We start from the raw sequence: 10,602 nt of genomic DNA, 5'->3' as shown, positions 1-10,602 counted from the left end.
TAGAGGTTGGAACACTTTCCCAATCAGCAGGCAAGACCTATGATAACTTTCTCCTTCTCTCCCAGTTTTCACTCTCTGCCCTTAGCCTACTCTCCCTGTCCACTAGGCTTTTGCCATATTTCTCTCTGAAAGTCTCTCATATTCAGCCCCTCCCTTCCTCTCTCGTGTGTCTCTCTCTGTCTCTGTCTCTTTCTTTCTCTCTCTCCCTCTCTCTCCTTCTTTCCTTTTCTCTGTCTCTGTCTCTCTGTCTCTCTCTAGTCTGAATGATTTTATTTGGCTAGCTGCATTTAATCAATCTGTTTTATCAGATAATGGATCAGCTCTTCACATTATCTGTATAGCTATTGCCACATCAAGTCATACAGTAATAAGGACATACACATCACTAACGGCACATTGAGACACGGAAATGACCCTCCAAGACATCTTCTGATATGTTCCGAATCCCTCTTTCTTTCCATGAAACATCACATAATAAACAGATTAAAAAAAAAAACCTCGAAGTTGCTTAAGAGTTAAAACTTAAAAGGGAGAAGCCCCTATCCCAAACCTCTCCTTTGGCAAATCTCAAACTTCCACGGGGCAGGGAAGAGGGTGAAGCGAGGAAGAGTGGGGAATGGAATGAAAAGGACCCTCTCCTCGCGATTGGAGGAAATAACTCTCAATTTCTAGCCTACTTCTTCCCTCCAGTGCTTTCTCACTCCTTTTTTTCTTCCTCTTCTTCTTTACGAAGTTAGGGGCTGTCCCAGGCTTAGTCGATCCTTCCTCCTTCCTCCGGCCACAAGCATTTCCCTTTTCTCTTCTTACCACTTCTCTCTTCTCCCCTTTTCTCTCTCCTCTCCCCCTTTCTCTTCTCTCCACTTCTACCAATCCTCTTCTCTCCCTCCCCCTCTGCCACTCCTCTCCTTTCCTCTTCTCTTCCCAACTCTCCTCCTCTCTCATCTCATTCTCAGACCGTCTCCCTTCGCTTACTCTCTTACTCTTGCTCGTTCCTCAGCATCCCTCCACAACTGGCTGACTCCCCGCTCTCCGTCGGTTACTGACCAAGTGTCGAGGCGTGCGGCAATGGAGCCGCAGATAGTATTCAATTCCTCAGGCAATTCGTGCGCCCCAGAACTAGAGCAGATACAGGAGTCACAACCCGGACCGGAACCCTATCCCGGGTTGCATCCCGGAAGGTTCTCTGCTCCGGTGGCAGCTTTACTGGCCACGCTCATGGCGCTGCTGGTGCTGACCACGGTGCTGGGCAACGCTCTGGTCATCCTAGCTTTCGTGGTGGACCGAAGCCTGCGCACGCAGGGAAACTTCTTTTTCCTTAACCTGGCCATCGCCGACCTGTTGGTAGGTAAGTAAGAGAACTGAGGCGGAGACAGCCCAGGGGCGGGCTATCAAGCGGTTAGCACTTGATCTTTGAACAAAAGGGGCTAAAGGCCCTTAAGTGACTCCCAGGGTAGAATAACTGAATCCCTTACCTACCTAGGACTTTGAGGAATGTGTGAGAGAGAGATGAGGCAGCGCGGTATAGTGAAAAGAGCCTTGGAATGTGGAGTCATAAGTCCTGGGTTCGAATCCAGAATTTACCACTCGTTGACCTTGGGCAACTCACTTCCCCTCGCTTGGCCTCAGTTTCCTCCTCTGTGAAATAAGGACGGGGTCACTGAGGTTACTTTCAGCTACATGATCAAAGAAGGGACAAGACTTCAGATGGGAGGTGGGGATAGGAAGCAGGGATTCAGAAGAGTAAAGTGGTAGGGTGGGTGGGTTTTCTGATTGGAAATCATGATCCCTACTCCAGACTGGACACGGGAACAGCTACTTCAGAACTTTTTATTATTGTTATTAATTAAATAAAGAGCTTTGATATCTCTCAAGGAGGAGAATATCTCAAGTAAAGCCTTGAGAACTGAATGGTCGTGCTCCTACTACCCACCCCTCCTCGCTTCTCTTCGCCTTCTCTGAGCCTCCAGGGCATTAGATCAAAAAGTTGTGTTGGAGTAAGAGTATGAGGGCTCCTGCCTTCAGCCACAGCACTGAAAGCTCTCTAACTGCAGGAGGATTCTGCATTCCTCTCTACATCCCTTATGTCCTGACCGGAGAGTGGAAGTTTGGGAAGGGGCTGTGCAAGTTGTGGCTGGTGGTGGATTACCTGGTGTGTACTGCTTCTGTCTTCAACATCGTCCTCATCAGTTTCGACAGGTTCAACTCTGTCACCAGAGCGGTAAGAAGAGCTAAGGGTTTCCCTCTAAAGGATCCTTGGGGGCTTTGGGTTGATTTCCCATTTGAGGGCATAAGTGAAATAAGCCTGCTTATGTTTGGGGACAGCCTTCATGTCTGAATTAGGATACCAGCAACCTTTTAAAATGGTGAATTAATGAATAGAGTGCTGGGCCAGGAAAACTCATCTTCTCAAGTTCAAATCTGGCCTCAGACAGTTAATAGCTGCGCTGACCCTGGGCAAGTTACTTAACCCCATTTGCCTCAGTTCCTTATCTGTAAAATGAGGAAACCATTCTAGTATCTCTGCCAAGAAAATCACAAACGGGATCACAGAGAGTCAACTGAAAAATGACTGAACATTTTACATTTGCACACACAAAGAAGTTAAACAAATGGCCCAGGACACTTCCAGCTCCAGGCTCTTTTCCTTAGACCTCTACTGCCTCCAAAAGGCCAAGAGAGAGGAAAGGTCTTGGAGGAGAGAAATAGGGCACTGAGGGGGCTTTCTTCTTGGCATTTAATACCTCTAATAAGCCCCCTCAATCTCTATGTGTCCTTTGGTGCTCAAACTATGATAGTATAATGTTTAGAGGAATTTACGATCTGAAAACTTGGGCTGGAGTTGCAGTTTTGATTATCCTGAGCAAGTCACAAACTCAAAAAGCATCCAAATACAATAGGGTTTATGTGAAGAAACTGTGTTTAAAGTGCATTTCAAGTGCTATAAGAATGGCTTATTATCAGATTAATTTAACTTCTTTGTAGAGCACTTCCCTTGTGGTTCCATCCTGTTGCTCTGTTTTTCTAAATTCTTAACTGTATTTGACCACAATCGATTTCTTAAACTATAAACTATTGCCCAGAGTGGTGTTTTATAAATTACTAGGAACTCAGAAAAAGCATATACCATGGGTACAATCTTCTGAGAACCTTCTCTGGTAATTAGTTTCATTCTTACTGATTAATGGCTTTATTCTAGCTATAGGTACAATGAAATCTCTTAGCTAATTGCTCACTGAGCTGAGCTTGATGTGCAGAACTGAATGTTCTGTTTAGGTGAAACACAAATTTCAAAAGGGCCTGGATTAATCTAGAACAAAGTGAGGGGGAAAAATATATCAAATCACTAAGATTCTTTCATCCCCCACCATTAACTTTCACCATGTTCATACTTTTCTTCCTGACTGAAAGACGGAGCAGCAGAATTCTTTCAGACATTTTTGCATTTACAGAGGGAAGGACTTCATACTCTCAATAGGCACAGTATTGCTGTTACACTAGCAGACAGGAAAATTAAAATATATTTAAATTACAGATACTGATAAATCAAAATTCAGGGCAGTGCTTTGCTGATTGTGGGGATGGGTACATTAAGCAGGGGATGGATTCTGAATCCTTTCCCCAGTAATGAGAATGAGCCACATTCGGCCATCTACATTCTCTCTCATTATCACAGAGTTGGAAGGGAAGTCAGAGACCATGTCGTGCAGCCCATCTGAATAAGAATCAACTCTAAAACATACTAGACAAGCAATTATCCAATAAATCACTCAACAAATATATATTAAGCCTCTAAGTGCTGGTCACCTTGCTAGGACTGGGGACACAAGTATAGAGAATGAAACAATCCCTGCTCTCTAGAGCTTACATCCTAATGGGGGTTTGGGGGAGTGACAAGTATATGTAAAAATATATACAACACAAAGTAATAAACAAAACATATACAGAATAATTAAATGCAAGTTACCTTGTACTGGTTGGAAAAGCTTCATGTGGAAAGTAGTGCTTGAAGGAAGAGAGGGTTTCTATGAAGTGGACATAGTTTGCTTGAAGATCTCTAGGCAGGAGAACCCACCAGTTCCTAAGGCCCATTCAACTTTTCTGCAACTTTTATTGTTGTTCAGTTGTTTTTTACTTGTATCTGATTCTTCATGACCTCATTTGGGGTTTACTTTGCAAATTTACTGGAGTGGTTTGCCATTTCCTTCTCCAGAACATTTTACATATGGGGAAACTGAGGCAAACAGGGTTAAGAGACTTTTCCAGGGTCACACAGCTAGTGTCTAGCCTAATATGAACTCAGGAAGATGAGTCTTTTTGACACTCTGTGCACTGTGGAGCCACCCAGCTGCCTTGAAGTGCTTCTTTTCAGGGAGCCTAAAGGTGCCTCCTGTAACTTTAACCTATTATTCCTAGTTCTTCCCACTGGGACCAAATCTTCAGCCTCTTCTATCTGACAACCCTTCAAATACTTTGACAGCTAGTATGTTCCTCCTTAAAGCTTCTCTCCTCCAGGCTTAATGTCCACAGTTCCTCCATTCAGCCTTCTATGGCAGAGGTGTCAAACACAGCCTGAGACACTCCTGAGTGCTTCCAAAACAGATTAAAATATAATCGAAAGGGGCAGCTAGGTGGCGCAGTGGATAGAGCACTGGCCCTGAAGTCAGGAGTACCTGGGTTCAAATCCGGCCTCAGACACTTAACACTTACTAGCTGTGTGACCCTGGGCAAGTCACTTAACCCCAATTGCCTCACAAAAAAATATATATATATATAATCGAAAGGCATCGGACAAAATACATACAAATACAATAGAATACAGATAACGTTAATGTGTGGTTTTCTAAGTAAAAAATGTGGCCTGCAGGGTTCCTTATATGTAGTATAATGGTCTCTGCTTCTATTTGAGTTGGACACCATTGCTGTATGGCATGATCTGGAGGCCCTTCACCATACCAGTGGCTGTCCTTTGGATACTCTTCGGTTTGTAAATGTCCTAAAGTGTGACACCCAGAATTGAACACAGTACTCCAAATGTGGTCTAACCTTAGCAGAGTATAGTATCACCTCCCTCATCTTGGATTCTATGCCTCCCTTAATTTGGCCTCTAAGATGCCCTTTTTTTTTTAGGCTTCCGTAGCTCAGAGTTCACTGATATGGCTAGCATTCTACTACAACTTCTGTATCTTTTTTCAAACCAATTGCTTTCTAGGTGTGGTCCCCCAATCTTATACTTATGGAGTTGATTTTTTTTAACCTAAGTGTAAGACATTATATTTATGCCTATTGAGTTTCACCTTATTAGACTGAGCCAATGTTCCAGCCTAAGATTTTTTTTGGATCCAGATTGTCCCAAGGGTTAGTTATTCCTCCTAGTATTGCATCATCTGCAGACTTGAAAGCATTGCCTTGCACATAACTGGTGCTTAATAAATGATGTTTGGGTTGGATTATACCTATCTATAGCTTTATACAAGTCATTGATCAAAATGTCAAACTGCCCAGAACCAAGATCGTTGGGAACTCTAATAAGAGATCCTCCAAGTTGACATCAAACCACTGATAACTACAATTTGGGTCCATTTCCTGTCTTCAAGCTTCCTTCCTCTTCCCCACTCCCTTTCACCTAAAGACTGTATATCTTACTTTATTGAGAAGATCGAAGCCATTCGCCATGAGGGCCTTCTTCCCTTCTTTTCATTTTGGAATCCTTATTTTTTCTTCCCTTCCCCCAGTGTCATATAATGATCTAAATCTTCTCCTTGCCAAGGCCAACCCCTCTCTAAATGTGCCTTTTACCTTATACCTTTCCATCTTTTTCAACAGATTGACTCCTTGATCATCCTCCCCTTCTTTTAAATCTTCATCCACTCCCTAGCTACTGGTTCCTTCCCTACTACCATAAAAACATACCTGTCTCCCCATCCTTAAAAAAACCTTCCTTAGATTCTAACATCCCAAAATACTGTTTTATATTCCTCTTTTCTTTGTCAGCCAAGATCCTAGAAAATGTGTGTGCTCATTGTCTCTGCTTCCTTTCCTCTGGCTCCTCAGTCTTTTGTAATCTGGCATTTGATCTCATCACTCAACTGAAATTGCTCTTCTCCAAAGTTACCAATGAGTCAATAGGTTAGCCAATGAAACCTCTTAATCACCCAATATGATGGTTTTTCAAAAGCCCTCATCCTTCTGGATCTCTCTGACCTTGTTCTTTTCCTGGATATTCTCTCCTCTGAATTTTCATGACATTACTTTCTCCTGGTAACCCTTTATTTGACTTTCCCTCAGTCTCCTTTGCTGGCTCATCAACCAAATCATGCCACATTATGAGTGTTAAGAGTCTGTCCTACGTTCTCTCTCATTGATGTTATTATCTCCCATAGTTGATTATCTCTATGTAGATGGGAGACAAATCTGAATATCCAACCAACCCTATTGGACTGGATGTCCCAAAGATATCTCATATTCAATATGTGCAAAACAGAGCTCATTTTCTTTCCCCCATAAACCCAACCCTCTTACAAACTTCCCTGTTTCTGTCAAGGACAACATCATTCTTCCAATCCCCACATGTGTACCTTAGTAGTAACCTCAACTCCTAACCCTCTTTCAACCCAAATATCCAATAATTTGCAAAATCTTGCCACTTCTACCTCCACAACATATCTCATGTTTGACTCTTCTTGACTCAAACCGCCACCACCTTGGTTCAGGCTCTTATTACTTTTTGACTGGACTATTGTCATGACCTCCTAATTGATCTTCCTCCCTAACATCTCTCCCTACTCCAGTCCATCTTCCATACTTCTGCCATAATGATTTTCCTCAGGTATAGATATGACTATCACTCCCCTATTCAAAATCCACTGATTCCTCATCGCTTCCAAGACAAAAATTTAAATTCTTTTCTTTAGCCTTTAGCCTTAAGTCCTTAACCTGTCCCAATCTGTCTTTTCAGATTCATTGTATATTGTATTTATTACATGTTATTCAGATTGATTGCATATTACTACTCTTCCTGCACTCTATTATCCAGCCAAGTTGACCATGTCAAGTAGGACTCCATCTTCCATCTCCATTCTTTTGCATCAACTGTCCCCCAAATCTGGAATATACTCCCACATCAGATTTTACAGAATCCTCTTCTTTGAAGACAAAGATCAAGCAATACCTTCTTCATGACTCTTTCTTGATCTCTCTAATTGCTTGTGCCTTCCTTCCCTAACTACCTTGTATTTATATTTACTCTGTTTATTCTAGATATACTTAATATATTTAAATATATATTTGTCTCCTCCATTAGAATGTAAGTTCCTTGAGGTTAGGGATTGTTGTTTGTGTCTTTGTATCCCCTGTGCCCTAAAACTGTGGAACAGAGTAGAGACTTAAAAATGCCTATGATGACTATATTGCATATCTTTATCTTTCCCACAAGAAAAGCATGATTTTGTCAAATGATTTACTAAATGTATATAAATGATACCTATATCAGTCTCCTGGTCTATCAGTTCCGTAAACCCTATCCAAAAGAAGTAAAGAGAGTTAGTCTAGCATGCTCTACTCTTGAAGAAGCTATATTGACTCTGTGTTTCTGATTTCCTTTTCTAGACATTCATTAACTTTCCCTTTAATAATCTAACATTTTGGCAATGACAGATGTCAAGCTCACTGGTCTGCACTTTGCAGGCCTCTGGCCTCCAGGGCATGTAGGTAGCCCACTGTGTAGAATGGGCCTGGAGTCAGGTTGACTCTTCTCCCTGAGTTCAAATCTGACCTCAGACACTAGCTATAAGTCACTTAGCAAGGGCTAGTAACTTAACCTTGTTTGCCTCATGAGCTGGAGAAGGAAATGGCAAACTACTCCAGTATCTTTGCCTAGAAAACCCCAAATGCGGTCATCAAAGAGTCAGACATGACTGAAATGACTGAACTAGAACATGGTCTTGTTTGGAAAATCAGGGTATTTGCTTTTTTTTTTCATTTTTGTAATATACTTTTGTTCTTCATAATAATCAAACATAATTGATGGTGGCTCAGCAATCATATTTACCCATTTTTTGTTTGTTTTCAGGTCTCTAGAATGTAATTCAACTGGGCTTGGTGACTTGATCTCATCAAAAGCTGCTAGGTCCTATTTCTCTTTACTTATTTGAGTTTAAACTCCCTATTAGCTATTTTTGTTCTAATTCAAAGGGTATAGAAAACACAAGCCAATTAACTGAATGGTTCTCCCTTCCTTCCATTATCATCATCTCATCCATCCTGAATAGTACTATCCTTTTTTTAATTAACAAGCATTTATAAAGCAACTCTTATGTGCCAAGCACCATGCTAAATGCTTAGCCTTATTCTCCTCCCAAATTAACAGAGAAACAAAAACCATTTTGTTGTCCTTAGCAATCTTCACTAGCTTCAGTTCATTCTGAGCTTCAGCACTATGAACACTATTCTTACAGGATCAGGGAACACATTTGTATTTGCTACTTGCTCCTGCATCCATCTTCTATGCATCTTCTAAGGAAAAAAAATACATATATATATTATATCATATCATCTTCATTTCCAAATACACCCCTTCCCAAACAGCATTTTGTATTTGCTCCTGGAGGCAATAAGAAGTCACTGGAACTTATTAAGTGACTTTCTATTGCCTCTGGGATATCTGTTCAAGTCATCTCTAATGCAAGACAGTTCAAGTGCCACCTTCTCCATAAAGCCTCACCTGATTTCTTTCCCCAAGTCATGTGATTTCTTCCTTCTATGAACTTCATGTTCAGTTCTTCTCACACTAAATATTCAAATGTATTTTGTGTGTTATTGTCTTTAATAAGCACCAGCAGAGGGAGACATTGTCTCACAATAACTTCTCCCTTTCTAGTGTTAAAGATTTGGGAATGATCTCCCCCATCAACCCCAGGTAGGGGTTCTTATTTTCGACTTTATACTTCTCTAAAAATTTCAGCTACAATATTAAATATTATAAGTATTTGTTTCTTGTCATATCTTCCCACCAGACAAGTGTCATGTACAGTGCTCTGCATACAGCAGGTGCCTAATGTTAGCTGAATAAAAAGAAGTACTTTCTTCATGACACTCCTATGAGGTAGACAAGTGGTAGTCTCCTCATTTGGCTGATGAGGTGACTGAGGTCCTGAGATATAAAGTGACTTATCGATGGTCATTTATCAGGTGTTAGAACAGTTGATTAATCAACCTCAGATGAACCAATGAAACTGCATCCTGTTTCTGGACTTTCCCCTTTTCACCTTTGCGTTGATTTTTCTTCTCTGTAGGTGACTTACAGGGCTCAAAAAGGAATGACCAGAAATGCTATCTTCAAGATGGTCATAGTGTGGTTAGCAGCTTTCCTCCTTTATGGTCCTGCCATCATCTGCTGGGAGTACATTGCCAGAAAAAGCATCCTGCCCCGAGGAGAGTGTTATGCTGAGTTCTACTACAATTGGTATTTCTTGATGATTGCTTCCACCATTGAATTCTTCACTCCCTTCATCAGTGTCTCCTACTTTAACCTGAGCATCTATGTCAGCATCAGAAAGCGCACGCTCCTGAGAATTGACAATCTGGACTCTAGTCGAGAGAATAGTGAAATGAACTTCCTGGAGAAAAGAAAGGGACATGTCATATTTTTTGTTAAGCCAGCTGAGTGGAACAGGAACAAGAAGAAAGACCATGGCCTCTTCCCCAGTGGGCCCCTAGGTCCCAAGAATGATAGCCCCTCCTCCTTGGACATCCAGGGTGAACAAGATCTGCCTCCATTGCAAATTGAAATGAAAACCAAACCAGGCCAAGTCTATGAAGCCACAGAAAATATTTGCAATACCACAAGGCACCCGGACATTGCCAGTACAATGGCAAACCGCCTCCGTCTCTCTCGGGACAAGAGAGTGGCTAAATCTCTGGCCATCATCGTGTGTGTATTTGGGCTGTGCTGGGCACCTTATACGCTGCTCATGATCATCAGAGCTATGTGTCACGGGACATGTGTCCAGCATTTTTTCTATGAGTTCTCTTTTTGGCTACTTTGGCTAAATTCAGCCATCAATCCTGCTTTATACCCACTCTGTCACATGAGCTTTCGGAAGGCTTTCATCAAGCTGCTATGTCCTGGCAAAGCCAAAATTCACCCACATATTTTTAGGTGAAGAAAAGGATGTCTGTGGCTAGGATCAACAAAACCCTTCATTTGTCTGCAAAGTGGGGTTCATGGAGTCCACTTGGTGACTACCAAAAAGTGAAAGCATCAAATGAAAAATACTGCAAGTATTACTCCAAGTTTAACATTCTATCTGGGAGGGGGATGAGTTACCCAGGAGGGAAAAATCATTTTAAAATTTATTTCTTTAGGAAAGACTTTCATGAGATTTAAAAATGATTGGAGTTTGAGTTCATTTGACTATATTTATACAGAAAAATTAATTTTTTTCTTAAGTAATAAGTGTACCATATGTTCTTTTTATTTGTACAATGTGAATATTCATCAGATGCTTGTATAGTACTATATTCTATGAGGCTTAGTTCAAACCGATGCATATTTATAAAATATGGATAAATAAAAGTACTACTTTTAAAAACTCAAATATAAGA

The 10,602-nt window shown here is 41.2% G+C and overlaps 1 protein-coding gene across 1 annotated transcript; it reads left to right on the top strand.

Annotated features, from left to right (window-relative positions):
• The first annotated feature begins 948 nt into the window (after nucleotides 1–948).
• On the top strand, nucleotides 949–10,602 carry LOC122742849 (histamine H3 receptor-like). Its single transcript, XM_043987382.1, has 3 exons — nucleotides 949–1,345; nucleotides 2,052–2,218; nucleotides 9,291–10,602. Exons 1-3 carry the CDS (start codon nucleotides 1,066–1,068, stop codon nucleotides 10,158–10,160), a joined length of 1,317 nt encoding a protein of 438 aa, XP_043843317.1. The 5' UTR covers nucleotides 949–1,065; the 3' UTR covers nucleotides 10,161–10,602.

The sequence above is a fragment of the Dromiciops gliroides genome, chromosome 2 (assembly GCF_019393635.1).
Source record: "Dromiciops gliroides isolate mDroGli1 chromosome 2, mDroGli1.pri, whole genome shotgun sequence".
NCBI lineage: Eukaryota > Metazoa > Chordata > Mammalia > Microbiotheria > Microbiotheriidae > Dromiciops > Dromiciops gliroides.
Note: the sequence above shows the minus strand (reverse complement) of the source record. Positions and strands in the feature narration are given on the sequence as shown.

What these genes read in the sequence shown, in the direction of transcription:
- LOC122742849 (XM_043987382.1), top strand. Translation starts at nt 1,066, where the DNA reads ATGGAGCCGCAGATAGTATTCAATTCCTCAGGCAATTCGTGCGCCCCA. An exon ending in CATCGCCGACCTGTTGGTAG is followed by an intron (nt 1,346 to 2,051) that starts GTAAGTAAGAGA and finishes CTCTAACTGCAG; the next exon opens with GAGGATTCTGCATTCCTCTC. An exon ending in TCAACTCTGTCACCAGAGCG is followed by an intron (nt 2,219 to 9,290) that starts GTAAGAAGAGCT and finishes TCTTCTCTGTAG; the next exon opens with GTGACTTACAGGGCTCAAAA.